Source organism: Monodon monoceros, unplaced genomic scaffold, assembly GCF_005190385.1.
Source record: "Monodon monoceros isolate NGI ecotype Baffin Bay Population unplaced genomic scaffold, NGI_Narwhal_1 Super_Scaffold_22, whole genome shotgun sequence".
Lineage (NCBI taxonomy): Eukaryota > Metazoa > Chordata > Mammalia > Artiodactyla > Monodontidae > Monodon > Monodon monoceros.
In genome coordinates this window covers 97148405-97164542 of record NW_021703779.1, presented here as the reverse complement: position 1 = coordinate 97164542, position 16138 = coordinate 97148405, and the positions used below count along the sequence as shown (strand labels likewise).

The 16138-nt window shown below is 37.8% G+C and overlaps 1 protein-coding gene across 2 annotated transcripts in view; it reads right to left on the bottom strand.

Annotated features, from left to right (window-relative positions):
* The window catches only part of PLS3 (plastin 3), a 90144-nt gene that overhangs the window by 35790 nt on the left and 38216 nt on the right, over positions 1-16138 (bottom strand). For both annotated transcript variants that reach the window (XM_029240939.1, XM_029240940.1), the window contains exon 2: positions 6937-7017. In XM_029240939.1, the coding sequence (XP_029096772.1) occupies positions 6937-7009 (73 nt within the window). In that variant the 5' untranslated portion in view covers positions 7010-7017. The remainder of the gene's footprint in view (positions 1-6936; positions 7018-16138) is intronic.

Sequence of the window (16138 nt, the reverse complement as noted above, 5' to 3'; positions counted from 1 at the left end):
TAGGTAGAAGAGAGGTGCAGGCAATGGGGGAACTACCACTTGTGCGCACCCTCTCTGAAATAACCTCTCTTGAGCATTAATTAGAAGCTCACTGATGTGATTATAAGATGCCAGGAAGTAGCCACCCTAAAATATAACTAACATAAAATAGCCACATGTGGAAACACCATTTTGAAGTAAGTGTAGTAGTAACAGATGCTTTTAGTAATGGACAGGAACGTTTTAAAGGGCGGTTGGAGGAATAAGAATTTGTCATTACCTGACAATCTTATGAGACTGTAAATCTCTTGATGAAGATTCTTCTAAACCTTTTTATCTCCCACCCCAATATGTAGCACAGTACCTTGCATAGAATAAGCAGAGGGAAAAGTAATTTTTGTAGAATCATTGATCCTCAAGTATTTTTTAGTTAATTTTTATTGGAGTACAGTTGCTTTACAATGTTGTTAGTTTCTGCTGTACAGCAAAGTGAATCAGTTATACATATACATATATCCACCCTTTTATAGATTCTGTTCCCATGTAGGTCCCAGTACTCATTACAGAGTATTGAGAAGAGTTCCCTGTGCCATACAGTAGGTTCTTATTAGGATCCTCAAGTATTAAACCAGGAAAAGAATGCTCTAATCTAATGAGCATTTAAAAAACAGAACTAAGCAAACAACAATGACCAAAAAATGCAGAAATAGCACTGAAAAACTGAATGGCAATTCATCTGGAAACCCTGAGGACAGAAATATCCCTTAAATAACATTCAATCTCATTCCCTTTGTTCTAATTCTGTCCCCACCCAGCAGCCTTCAGATCTGTAATTTGGTTTTCTAACTGAACACACCCACCAAGGAGTCTCCAAGTAGACTACCAGTGATGGCTGTCAGGTCAGGACCTCTCTCTCTCGTTCTAAATGTAGAAACCTGCTTTGACTTTATTAAGAAATACCTGTGCATTTGTATAGCAGGAGTCAACCTCCAGAGCAAACTGAGTACCTACTCTGTGGCAGGCACAGCGCTAGACACCAAAGATACAGAATTAATCAGACAGAATCTGTGGCTCTTTCTTGAAACTGTGGCTTCAAAATACTTATAAAAATTTGGAGTCACTTTGAATCTCTTTCCTGTATCCTTCCTGATATGGGAAAAGAATCACTGACCATGTGTCATCTACTTTTAACATATTTGTAAAGTTTTATCTACTCTGTTTCTCCATATTTTAACAGCAGATCTGGCTTGTACTACCTCCCGAGATCAAAGGCATTTTAGTGTTAGTACTAGTAAATTACTGCAAGGTTTTCTTAGAGTCCCCAAATCATACCTTTTGAAGAAAACAATTTTAATTTCAATAAGGCAGAGGGAGCCTAAAAAGGCAGCTCGCAATTAATTTTGGAAAATCTCCCAGCTGCGAAAGTACTTGAAAGACAAAACAGGGTGCAATTATTTTAAAAGAGTTTTATGCCAATTTTATTTCCAATCCCCAGCCAAAACACACACACACACACACACACACACACACACACACACACACACACACACACACACACCCTTAAACAATATCAGAGATCTAATGTGCTGCGCTTTGGAAGGCTAGAATATGGGACAGCACAAAGGCATTTTAGAAAGCTTCTCCCTCTTCAGTGACGTTATTAACCAGGAGCTCGAGACTATGTTTGATGGTGAACTTTTCGTATTGTGAGTTTTGACATAAACATGAGAATTTAATAACAAATGGACCCCAAAACACAGCTCTAGACTGAAAGCAGTTTTAACAACTGGAAATCACAACCTCCTGGCATGATGGCAGTCCTTTATTTACTCATTAAAGCTGCCAATATTCTGAAGGCCCTTTCTGGCTCATTTGCCCCTTCCTTATTAACTACAGATTGGTGTGGGGTGGAACAGGTTCTGCATTTCGAAGACTCTTCTGTTCCAGCATCATATTTTCGACCACCCGATAAAGTAGATATTATCATACAGCCTGTATTATCTACAGTGTTCTCAATGTTTCTGCAAACACAGGTCCCAACTGTTCGGTTCAGAAAATATGGCCAGTGTGGACAGACACTGACGGGCTGCAGGGAAAAAGAAGAAACTCCACCTACTCAATGAACAAAGTTCCCGCATGGAGTCCAGAGCTGAACTTCAAGAAATGGATCAAGTGTTCTATTTTTAAAGAAAGATCGCTAGACTTGAAAAAAAAAATCACTAAGACACTCCCAGTGCTGTACCAGAGAGGCCAGTGTCTCAGTATCTTTCAAACTGGCTGCTGAATTCATCAGAGAGGAACCAAATGTTTTTAACAATAGATCCTCTCTGTCTGTCTGTCTGTCTGTCTCTATGATGACACGTGTAGGTTCACATCTGCATTGTTTTGAAAGAAGCCTCATTATGCTCTCTTACCAAGTATTATTTTAGATGCCAGTTAACTCTCCCAAAACCCTCCCCCCAAGTAACCTTAAAGTAAATAAACTTATTATACAGCCATGTTCCTGCAGAAGTTTGAATCACACCAAGAATGCATATCCTTAAAAGGAAATGTTTTCCCTCCCCTTGCATCCTGTTATTTAAGCTATTTTAAGTACTTGTCTGGAGAAAGCTGAGCCAGAATTCAAGTAGTTTTGATTTTACCTCTGTTTTACACTGCCCACGTCCAGGTGGTATGTGGTACAATCTATCACTTCAAATGCATCTTTTGGGGTGCTACTTTGCCTTATAAATCTGACAGTGAGAGAGAACGGGATTTCCCTTGACCCCTGGGTTTTGTGTGTATCTGTGTGTTGCTTTATTCATCCTTGAATCTGTTAAATCTAGTGTCTTTCTTTATAAACAGGTCACGTACGTGTGTCCTCATCTGCAATACATATGCAACCTCTTTACAAACCCACTACGGACAGTACTCATTAGGACTTAAAGAAGAAAACCAATCAAGTGCAGATGCACATCCTTTCAGAAAAGCTGTGTTTAAAAGTTCCATTTAGTTTAACCAACATATTCCACAAATTTTTTGCACTAAAAAAATGACAAAAGGAATCTATATATCTAACAATAATGGATTTAAACACACACACACACACGATCCTGATTGCCTATGAAAGCACACAAAATATTAATTTAAAAGACTCAGCCAAAAGACTTGTGCAGAAGAATTTAGATTATATTCCACCCTCAGATCTAAGCAATAAAGTCGAGCTTTCATTAGGCATTAAAACTTTAGAAAAGGCAGCTGCTAAACATCTCCAGATGCTTAAACACGGGTTTTGCCTTTCACAGCTTATACCTTTTGAGGTAGCTCATTCCAGCGAATACATATAAGAGGCAGTTTAATGAGTCCCAGCTAAGGATAGAATAGAGGTCGCTACCAAAGAGTTCATCCTAATAGTGGATCCCCAAAGGTGGAGGTCAATTACAGCTGAAGGCTGGACAAGGTTAGAGGGCTGAGACCAGGCAATCAAAAATGCTGTCTATCAACTGTTTTCCAACTCAAAATTTCCAGCAGTTTGGCCATCATTTTCCACCTGCTGCCACTTTCCCACTTAAAAAATACACACACACACACACACACACACACGAGCGCATTCTCGCACACCCCCAATCTGTGTTCCTATCTTCCACACAGTCAAAACATGGTTTTCAGACTGTCCTGAGACCTTCATTTCTAATATTCCATCGATAATTAACCAGATGGCACAGTGAAAGAGCACTGGTTTATTTATTTTTTTTGGTTGGGCTGTAGTTTTAATTTTTTAAGCCATAATTAAACAGATATGCACTGGTGTCATCTTATTGAATACTAAAAGTAAATTAAAAGAAACCACCATGCTTTCTGCGGCATCATCCTGATGTGGTTTTTATATACTAGAGAATATCAAGTAATTTGAAATAACTCAACTTCCTGAGATGAGAAAATCTGGTACAGCTACAATCACCATAACCAAAAATTGTTGTCTTAGTTTGGTGGGCAGCCTCAAAGGAATAAACCCACATTCTTCCTAGTCATTTATGAAACCCCATTATTTTATTTCAGAAGTGTTGAATTCCTGTTTGGAAAAAAAACCTGAGCGGCTATTGCTTAGGAGAGAAAAAAGTGTTTGCAGGACTAAAGCCAATCTGAGAAGATCTACAATACATGAATTTATCTTTATGACAAGGCATCATTCAAATGACCTTTAGCTTCTATAACAAGATTAAAGTCCCAGAGTGCAAAAGACATTTTCTCCTTGGTAAAATATTTACTTCCTAAGTGTTCTGAAAAGTTTTATTTATTCTTCTTTAGAATGAACTTATACAGCATTGCAGCATTTTAAATTAAAACAGAAACATTATGAAGTAGGAAAAAATGAGAGCCAAGGATTCTGCTATCCCAGTGGAAAATACTAGAAACAAATGTTGAGAAAACGAAAATAATTAAATGAAAATATACTGCTTGGAACTTAACACTAAGCAGGTGCAGAAAGTGAGTGAAAGGAGAATTGTAAATCTTAATACTCGATTTTTATTGCTAGTAAAGAGAGTTTCAAAGCACTATTAATTGATTGAACAAAACCCATGATTAGTGGTAATTACAGAGATTTTCTCCACACACTATTATTTTGCTGAATTTCTAAAGAGATAATCAAGGCTATTATTTTTAATAGACGGGAAAAATCATATAATGATTTCCATATTGTGTCACAATTGAACTGAGACAAAGTAGTCCTCCCTCCCCTCCCCTCCCCGTAAGAAAGAATTGTCAGGAAAATAGGTTATAGAGCTTGTTTTTAAAATCAAGTTTCCCTGAATGAAAAAAAAAAAGGATTTCCATAACACCTTTGACAGTTGCCTAAGGGCTCTGCAAATAAGAATAACTAAAAACTACAAATATTTTAAGGGAAAATCAAAAGATTCAGCTGGGTCTTTAAACACTTTTCTAAAAGACAGACTATACACAAGCATATTAAAAATATGCTGAAAAATATAAATTTTATGTGTTACATTGTAATGGCCAAAGCCTTCAGAATAAATTCCGCCATGATGAAAATCTTCATAACAAAGACCGCTTGTGATAATGACAAAGTCCCAGTACATGAAAAGACTACCTATAATTCCTTGGAATTCAATCAATTAACTATTTATGTATTGAAAACCTAACGTGTGCAACAGTGAGCTAGATACTGACGGGGAATACAAAATAATAATATGTGGAACAGGCAGAAATTTTGGACTCCAGAATTCCTATTTACAGCATATAGAGTAATAAGAGTCTACATATCATAGAAATACATGCCTGGTAGGGCTTCAATAAGACACACGGCTCAATCTCCCACCTTTGGGAAGGTGTTTGCCTACCCTAAACCCTCCAAGATGTATGATTTAAAGTAAGACAGTAGTTCCACAATGACCCTTTCTTTCAGTCCAAGCTCTAATTGATCTCTCAGACCAATTTAGCCCTGTTTCCTCCTTGGAGATAACTGGTCAACCCTCTTTATATCATTAGGCTTTAAAAGAGCAATTAAGCTCTTTTACTGATAAAAGTATCCCAGTGCCATCAGGTAAACCATATTCAAATTAGCTTTAATTTTTAAAAAATATTGCACACAAATATTTCCAAGAGGCTGCACATGAGAACAAGGCTTGTATTCAACAATAAACATTGATTTGAGGAGGTGAGGCCTTGAAGATTAAGCAATAGCAATAAGGTCCCCACCCCCAAATCCTATTCGTAAAAAAAACAAATCAGGATGTCCCAAACACTGAAAGATGAATATAAATAAAACAGAAGGTTTGAAGGAAACAATTATGATAAGAACAATTTCTACAGAATAATGCGATTTAAAAAGTCTTGCAGCCAAGAATTCACCTGCTGTTTTTTCATAATCAATCTATGTTAAACTGAGTAGTACGCTTCTTCCAGTAAGTGGTATCTATGGCAAGTTAATTGACTGCCTTTTTTTTGTACACGTACACACACACACACACAAAAGTGTTAGATCCAGGACTTATTTTTTCCTAGTTAGAATTCTGATGGGATTATGAATAGTCACGCTGGCTGGGGGAGTCATTATTTTTCCCAAGGCATGTTGTTATTACTAAATGACTTCATAGAAAATGTTGCTCATAAATGTATGGGAATAGGGATGTGTATTTCCTCACTTTTCACTGATGGGGTTCCCAACACAGGTCAAAGAGTAGATTCTGATTTAAATAACAAATCATTTTGATTTAACTTCATACCCTTTAATCAAGGAGATACCAAATAGTATTAGTCTCCCTCGCAAAGCACATGTTGACTCATGTGAGCACACACATCAATAATCAGGTCTTACCCTGTTTTCTCATTATCTTCACTGACTTGACCTGAGCACTGAAATTTGGAATGTAAATACTATAAATTGCTTCCAATTCAGCTGCTGAATTCAAAGACATGTTATGTGATGTTTAAGGATAAACCAAGTGGCAGGCTAATCCTTCCCATCTTATACCAATGCTAATTCAATTTAAGAAGGTTGAACAGTGTGCATTCTCCAAAGGCACATATGATCCATGAAAAAGGCAGGAAAGCCACGCTGATTAGGGAAAGGTAAAACATCATCTAATGGTTCTTAACATCTTCAGGGGTCACCTGGCCCTTTAAGAATATGGTGAAAGCTCCAAATCCTCTCCTCAGAAAAATATGATAAACAAAATACAATAACAACACAAAATTTGTCTAAAAATTTCAGGAGCCACAGCAGCCCCCAGTTAAAGACTGGGATCCTGGACTAAAAACCTTTGACCATATTAGATACTAGATATAATTAGCAATAACACAGTTTAAAGTGTAGCTTCTAAAACTTTATTCCATTGGTTCTAACCATCTTGCCCTAAGTTTCATGATTAACCATTCATATAATTTTTCAGAGAAATAACTTTGATTAGTACCAAATAAAGTTTGCTTTACTATAGTTACTCTACAAAAAACACTTACCGACTTTTGCAAAGGCCTCTTTGAGTTCATCAAGCTCATCTTTGGAAATCTGAGTGGTAGCCATCTCATCCATTTAAAGATCTAAAGAGAAACCAGAAGGGTTTAAGACTTTAAACAGAAACAGAGTCATAGATACAGAGAACAAACAGGTAGTTGCCAGAGGGGAGGGCGGAGGGGGAGGAAAGAAATGTGAGGGAGCTTAAGAGGTACAAACTTCCAATTATAAATTGGAAAATAAATAAGTCACAGGTATGAAATGTACAGTGTGGGGAACAGAGTCAATAACTATGTAATATCTTTGTGTGGTGACACATGACAACTAGACTTATCATGGTGATCAGTTTGAAATGTACAGAAATATCGAATCACTATGTTGAGTAACAGGAACTAACAGTGTTGTGGGTCAATTATACTTCAAAAACAAACTCACAGAAAAAGAGATCAGATTTGCAGTTAGCAGAGGCAGAGGTAAGGGGAGGGGGAATTGGATGAAGGTGATCAAAAGGTACAAACTTCCAGCGATAAGATAAATAAGCACTAGGGATGTAATGTACAACACGATAAATATAATTAAAACTGCTGTGTGTTATATATGAAAGTTGTTAAGAGAGGAAATCCTGAGTTCTCATCACAAGGAAAACAATTTTTTTCTATTTCTTTTATTTTGTATCTATATGAGATAATGCATGCTTACTAAATTTATTATGATAATTATTTCATGATGTATAGAAATCAAATCATTTTGCTGTTCACCTTAAACTTATACAGTGCTGTATGTCAATTATATCTCAATGAAACTGGAAGAAAAAATTTTTTTAAGACTTAAAAAAATTTTGTGATGATTATAAGCGCTCCTGCAAACTCTCATTTTAGGGATAATTTACACTTTCTAGAAATGCAAACTACTAAACCATCTGAATAGGTCCTCATATTTCTAGCTACAGCCATAATAAAGAAAACAAACAAATGAGAAGTTATCATTTACCAAAAGTTATTCAGAAAAAAATACTTGTGAATCTTCCTTTCAAGGACAAAATCTTACATTACGTTCAAAGAATGTAAGGAAGGGGAAGGTACCAAGTAATGACAGAAATTCTTGGTTATATGTGCCAAAACTAAGTCAAAATTATGTGACCAAAGATTCGTGTAAAATATAACTTTTCTGGGACTTCCCTGGCGGTCCGGTAGTTAGGACTCCAAGCTTCCACTTCAGGGGGCACGGGTTCGATCCCTGACTGGGGAACTAATATCCCGAATGCCATGTGGCGTGGCCGATAAATAAATAAGTAAATAAATGAATAAGTGTTAAAAAAATAACGTTTTCATTTAGCATTTACGTATCTATCTATCTTACTGGCTATTTCCATTTTTCCCATCTTTATTGAGATATGTGACATATGATACTGTGTGAGTTTAAGGCGTATATCATAATGATTTGATATACACATATATTGCAAAATGATTACCACAATAAAAGTTAACACATCTATCACCTCACATAGTTATCACCATTTTTTCCATTTATATATCACCATTTCCATATATCACCATTTTTTTCCCATTAAGCCATTTAAAAATCTTTCACTGTGAAAAAACTGATTTTCAGGTAGTATAAAAACAGCTATCAATCATTCCCATTAAAGGAGGAGTCAACTGGGCTTCCCTGGTGGCGCAGTGGTTGAGAGTCTGCCTGCCAATGCAGGGGACACGAGTTCGTGCCCCAATCTGGGAGGATCCCGCATGCCGCGGTGCGGCTGGGCCCGTGGGCTATGGCCGCTGAGCCTGTGCGTCTGGAGCCTGTGCTCCGCAACGGGAGAGGCCACAACAGTGAGAGGGCTGCGTACCCCCAAAAAAAAAAAAAAAAAAGGAGGAGTCAACTAAAACAAATTATTTTTGGCTTTGATACAGAAACACACACAAGAGCAGGCAAATTAACACATCTTTGTGTACACAACTTATTAATATTATTTGAGTTTATACTCTTTCTGATTTGGCCCTATTTTACCTATTTAACCAATAGTCAGGGCTTGGCAAACTATGGCCTGTGGGCCAGATCTGGACCACTGCTTATTTCTGTATGGTCCCCAAGCTAAGTATGGTTTTTACAGATAAACATTTGCTGTCAAATGTTTGAACCTCAATTAAGTGAAATGTTACCCCAGGGGGGGAAAAAAATTCCATTCTTCTCATCAGTAGAGTTGTATTACCAAAAAAGGTACTCAAATATTTATTATATTTTGACTTTTGTCAGTAAAAATCTGTGGAAATAATATTTAAACCCTTGATATTAATAATATAATATTCTTATTTTGCCTCTTGGCGTACAATATACATGATGTGGACCTTTACAGAAAAACTTGACTGAGCCCTGCAACAGAGAAAGGAGGTCTGTATCACAATGGAAAATTCCCACATACCAACCTATTAACAATTTTTAGACAGAAGGAAATGAAAATGATTATGTGCTGTCCTTTTTTGTTTTGGCTTTGTTTTTTTCTGTCTTTTTAATCTTTTTAAAGAACTTTACTCTTTAGAACAGTTCACGGCAAAATTGAGCAAAAAGCACAGAGAATTCAGCTCCCACATACCACCTGCCCTCACACTCGCACATAATGTAACTTGCCTGTTCATCTTCCATCAGAGGGGTACATTTGTTACAACTGATGAATCTTCTTTGATACAGCATTGTCACCTAAAGTCCATAGTTTACATTAGGCTCACTCTTGGCATTGTAACACATATTACGCATTTTGGCACCATTATAGTATCATACAGAATAGCTTCACTGTTGTAAATGTGTTGCCTTTTCAAAAAAGTAGTCTATGTGTAAAATTTCACAAACTATGTGAAATGCAAATTTGAGATCTTATATTTACCCCTTTTAGACATTTCAAAAATAATTTTTGAATAGCCTTTCATATGTATTTGTGGGATTTATTTATTTATTTATGGCCGCACCGCGGCATGTGGGATCTTAGTTTCCAGACCAGTAATTGAACCCATGCCCCCTGCAGTGGAAGCATGGAGCCCTAACCACTGGACCACCAAGGATTTCCCCCTTTTAGACATCTTTATTAAAAGTTAAAAAATTACTAGCCAACTCATCTTTTTTGCCATGATGACTAATACTTAGTACAGAGACGCTCAAGAGAGAGCTGGGCCACATCTGTCTTTTGCACACCCATAGTTGTCACTTCTACAACTTATCACAGTCCCAGGCAGGTAGTAAGGCACTCAATAAAATAGTATTTTCATAAATTCATCCATTCAACAACTTGTGTCAAGGCCTACATTAGACAAATTCATATTCCTACTAATTCCCTGAACGCTCATAACAGCCTTTTGAGGTAAATATTCTTACTCCCTTTTTTCTTATTAGAGATAACCTAGGCTCAGAGAGACCATGGACCTGGAATTCAAACTCAGGTTTCTCAAATCCCTGGGAAGTTTTAGCTAAGTTTCCACCATAATGTAACACATTTATAATGACTCATATTTTTAAAAAATTAAATAAAAACAGACTTTTTAAAAACATAAAACAGAACTTGCCGGTTCATAAACTTTTCTTACCTATGGTGTTAAAATGTCACTAAAGAGGGACAACTTCTCAGTAGAAAGTTGGGTAAATACTCCTTTCAGAGCAGTCTCGGAATCTATAAGGTGAAGACCTTCAGTTGGACACGAAGGCAGACATTTTAAAGATTAAGAGTAAAAAGTGATTTTGCATAAGTTTAGCTGCAAAGTGATAACAGTACTTTAAAAAGTATTGTAGGGACTTCCCTGGAGGTCCAGTGGTTAACTCTGCGCTTCCACGGCAGGGGCTGCAGGTTTGATCCCTGGTTGGGGAACTAAGATCCCACATGCCCCGTGGCGTGGCCAAAAAAAAATATTCTATATTTTATTAACATGGTGTTCAACACCTCTCATTACAAAAATACTATATAGGATTTACTCCAATTTTCTTCGTGTATATTTTAAGTAATGATGTTTTCAATACAAAATTATTGCCCATCTCCCGTAATAATACCACGCAGAACAATGGCACAAAAAGTTTGAAAGTGAGACTGTCTCAGAAAATCCAAAACATGTGGCCTCTCCTTTACTTCTTTTTTTAAAAAAATTAATTAATTAATTTATTTATTTTTGGCTGCGTTGGGTCTTCATTGCTGTGTGCGGACTTCCTCTCATTGCGGAGATCGGGGGCCACTCTTTGTTGTAGTGCACGGGCTTCTCATTGCGGTAACTTCTCTTATTGCGGTGGCTTCTCTTGTTGCCGAGCACGGGCTCTAGGCTCGCGGGCTTCAGTAGCTGTGGCTTGAAGGCTCTAGAGTGCAGGCTCAGTAGTTGTGGCGCGCGGCTTTAGTTGCTCCGCGGCATATGGGATCTTCCCAGACCAGGTCTCGAACCCGTGTCTCCTGCATTAGCAGGCAGATTCTTAACCACTGCACCACCAGGGAAGCCCCTCTCCTTTACTTCTAAAGGTCCTTTCTAGTTTGGGCAATTCGTGAGTCAATAATAATCTAAAGTAGTCTTCTTTTTTTAAAGACGATTTTATTCTCATACTACTATATCACTTCTATAAAAGAGAAAATTAGACAAAGATGGTTCTGGACATACCCCCCGCCCCACCGCACCCTTTATCCCTGCTGAACAGTGGGTTCTGACTCAATCCTTCCCTCCCACTTCTCCCCTTTGCAAGCAGCGGGTCTGAACAGGGTAGAAATCTCTTCCCTCTTTTTATACACCTCCCCCAACACACACCTCTACCCTCACACAATTTACCAAGGCGTCTGTTATATGCCTAGTTCCTGCCCTCAAGGAATCTACAATCTGGGGAAGACAAAAAAATGTAGATAATTATAATTTGACATAAAGTGAATTAGTGGTTGTAATAAAAGGTAGAGAAGGAGAAAGACTCTGGAGACCATAAGGATTATTAATTCCATCTCAGGCAGGCCAAGAAAGTAGTACTTTTGTTCTTCGTGCAAAATTAGGAAATACATAGATCTCACAGAAATGATTTCGAGGCACTTGTTTACTTAAAAAAATATTAACACAACGCAGCATTTAAAAAACCCAAAATATACTTTCTGTTCTTTCTTTCTTTATTTATATGGCTGCACTGGGTCTTAGTTGTGGCACACGGGCTCTAGTTCCCCGACCAGGGATCAAACCTGGGCCCCCTGCATTGGGAGCATGGAGTCTTAACCACTGGACCACTAGGGAAGTCCCCAAAATATACTTTAAAGTTTTCTAACTTCTTATTCCTGTCTAATTATCATAATGAAAGCTTAAAGTATCCCCTTTTACACCTGTAACTCAGATTTTTCATCTACAGGAGATATGAAGAGGCACAACTAAGAGTAAAAAGAACTGCAATACACATATATTCCCAAAACAACATTTGTTTGATCCAGGATAACAAAATAGCTTAATTTAGGAGTCTCTCACTTGAATAAATTCAATTTCATTTATTTACAATTATTTGAAAGTAAATAAATAAATGCTACCCTGAGGCACCTGAGCTTAAGAAATCCAACATAAAGTTTAAAAGGCTTACAATATACACTTCAGTTGACAAAAATCACAATATTTAAATTAGCTATTTAATGCAGACTTTTTTTTCCCCACTATGAATAAAAAAAGTTTGTCCTTAAGACTACTCAAAGGTATTGATGGAATCTTTAAGGAAATCAAGCAATGAAATACTATCTTGGGAGAAAATATCACATTTAAATAATTTAGGGAAGACAGGAACATCAGATTTTTAGAAAACTTGCAAATTTACTGAAAACTCTATCCCTCTTCATCAGGCATTCATTGAATTTTTTCTCTCAAAGCAAGTAAAACATCCCAGACTGGGGTTTAGGAAGCAAAATAGATGATGACATCATTATTGCCCTATAGACACGTTGATTCAATCCTGAACACTTGCGGCAAACTGTTGTTCCCCACCCAAGAATGCAGTATGTTATGATAGGAAGATTGTGAGATGTGGAATCAGAAGACATCAATTAATGCCCCGGCTCTGCTACTTCCTAGCAGTGTGTCTATGAGCGAGTTTATTTAATCCTGCTAAGGCTCAGTTTCCTCTTTTGAAAACAGCGATAATAACTACTTCCCCAGGGTCCTTGTGAAGATTAAAGACGGCATGTGAAAGCACACTGTAAACTATAAAGTATTATACAGCAACTTCAAATCCTTAATGAAAGAAAACGGTGAACAAATCAATGCCTAAGTAATTGTGAGAGGCTATATAAATATAAGGCATGAGTTCTACTAAGAACCTTTTAAATGGAATGTACGAAAAGTTATGTCATTTGCCCTATAATTATTGACTACAGAATATAATAGATCTCCTTCATATATAAAAATTATAAGCCTTTAAGTCGAAGTAATTTAAGAAGGATGGGAATAACAAAAATCTGTCAGCCATTTTTTACCCATTACTCAGTTTGGCTCCTGCATAAGACCAGTTTCTAAACACAACTTGAAGAACGGCCAGGAGATTTTTTTTTAAATACAATTTTTACTTTATATCAGGACCACTTAAAAAAATAGCTAACAGCTTGTCAATATTGTCACATTCCTCCTACGTTGCACTTTTTTTTCTTAAGCAATGCAAAATAAAAGGTGAAGAGGTAAAAAGTAAATATTATTGCTGAATAAAAGTTTAACCTCAATTTCACAGTATGTGATTGGTAGGTAAAAAGAAAGTCTGACTTTTGAAATATGTTGAAATGTGTCCTTTTCCCCAGTCTGTCTTCCCACAAAAGTGAACTTTATTTACATGGAGAGAGCAGGGGAAAGAAAGAAAAGAAAGAAAGAAAAGAAAGAAAGAAAGGAAAGAAAGAAAGAAAGAAAGAAAGAAAAGAAAGAAAGAAAGAAAGAAAGAAAGAAAGAAAGAAAGAAAGAAAAGAAATATATTTTTCCTCCATTTAAATTTAGCCAAATGAAATACCATCAAAAGTAAAAGCTTCCAGGGTCTCTGCATTTTTCTGAATTCTCTCATCTGCAGAGCACTTTGATCTGTCCCCAATTCTGTTTCCTCCCTAGCTCCTATGCCTGCTTTCGCTATAAAGGGAAAGCATCAGGAGAAAAGCAAACCCTCTCCCTAAACATCTGAGACACAGGAAAACAGATTTTCAAATAAGGGAATGAAAGGAAAGCAAACAAAACCTTGTTTGTTTGTTTTGTCATAAAAGGATATGGTGTACAACTGGGTCTGAATTCAGGGCGTCACCCATAGAGGAATCTTATGCCTATGAAGTCATCCCTAATTACAGAGTTTGACTAACAATACAGCAATTATGAAACCACTCCACTGGCTCCTTTAACTATACTTAAACCCTCAACACAAATCTTTGCTGAGAAAGGTGTACCTACAACTACCTACCTGAAACTATTACTCAAATTCTAAAAGGCATTTGATGGAGATGAGGAAAGGGGGGGTGGTGCCTGTTTTCATCCCCTAAGGTGATTCACTTTAGGAATGCTGCTGACTAAATAATCTACTTACTAATCTGTGTCATTCAGAACCACTCGGGTCAGGAAGCAGGGCACACAATGGGAAACTTAACCATAGATAATCAAGAGTTGATTACGAATTTTATATTTTTTTCTTGAAGTTGAGAGGAACTAAAAGATAAAAGCAGGGCATATTCACCATAGACATTATCCAGCCACTTGTATGCCAGGTAAACAGAATTGGTAAAGTGAGGCTGATGACTTAAAATCAGAGATTTGGCCACACACACTTAAGCTGGTAAGCTCAAATCATGAAGAAGAGAGGGTGGACAAAACATGGAAGAATACATTATTTGTATTTGTGTATTTGTCACCTTCCTCTGTCCAAAACAGGCAGCGCTTTGGAGCAGCCACACTTCACATACCTACCTGTACCAACAGAAACTACCACCCTGCCTCCTCACTAGTAGGTAAGTCAACAGCACTAGTCTCCAGGTCAGATGGGCGTGCAACACTCTCAGCTAAAGCTCACCCACTCTCACTATGATTACCAAGCTCTAGTGCCGCGTTTCCAAATGACTTGAGAAGGTTTCAACTTGAATGCCTATCATATTCACCCACTTATTCATGTATATTCAAGCCTTAATTGAAGGCTTAATATGTACCAAGCACTGTGTTGGGTGCTGCAGATATAGAGATTTAGGACCCAAAGTCTCCTCTCAAAGACCTTACTGTCCAGCGGGGAGAAAGATGGAAAAACAAAGACATAATATTAATGCCATCAGCCTATTCACTGAGTGGTGGGGTGACAGTGGTGGGCTTCAGGAAAAGTTTTCCAGAGAAGGTGACTTTTGAACGTTATATTAAAACATAAGTAGGGCTTCCTCAGACAGATATCACTGGTAAAGGCATTCCAGGCAGAGAGAAGATGATATTCTAGAGGAAGATGATACTCTAGAGCTGTAGAAAGATAGTGTGGTTGGAGCACTGTGCCTAGGGTTTGAGAGAGACACAATTGGAGCAGAAGGTCAGGGTCTAATTTAGAAAGGCCACACTTAAAATCTGGACTTGACCCTCTGGTCAAGGGAGAAGCAAGGTCAGTGAGGAAAATTCCAGTCAGGAGAGTCTAAGTGTCTACATTTGAACTTACTGCCACGTTATTTCTCCCCTTTTCAAATATCTCTCCTGTCAAATCAGGTCTCCTTTTCAACTTCCCTACTTTCCTCAGTCTCCAGGTTTACAAATTTGAGAAGTTTGGCCACAAGAAACCACTGGAGATTGAAGTAAATCACTAAGCTCTCTGGATTCTTCCATCATACCCCTTTATCACCTCATGTCTGGCCTTTTCCAAAGGCCTTTTAGCTGATCTATCTATGGTCCTGTCTCCCTCCAATGTAATCTCTACGCTGCTAACTTCCTGAAGAGCAGATCTAAGGTATGTTTCCTACAAAAGCAAGTCCTAACTTTTTTTTTTTTTTTTTTGCGGTACGCGGGCCTCTCACTGTCGTGGCCTCTCCCGTTGCGGAGCACAGGCTCCGGACGCGCAGGCTCAGCGGCCATGGCTCATGGGCCCAGCCGCTCCGCGGCATGTGGGATCTTCCCAGACCAGGGCACGAACCCGTGTCCCCTGCATCGGCAGGCGGACTCTCAACCACTGCGCCACCAGGGAAGCCCAAGTCCCAACTTTTAAGCACAACATCCTAAGCCCTACACTCTTCTGTATTGATACCTGTCT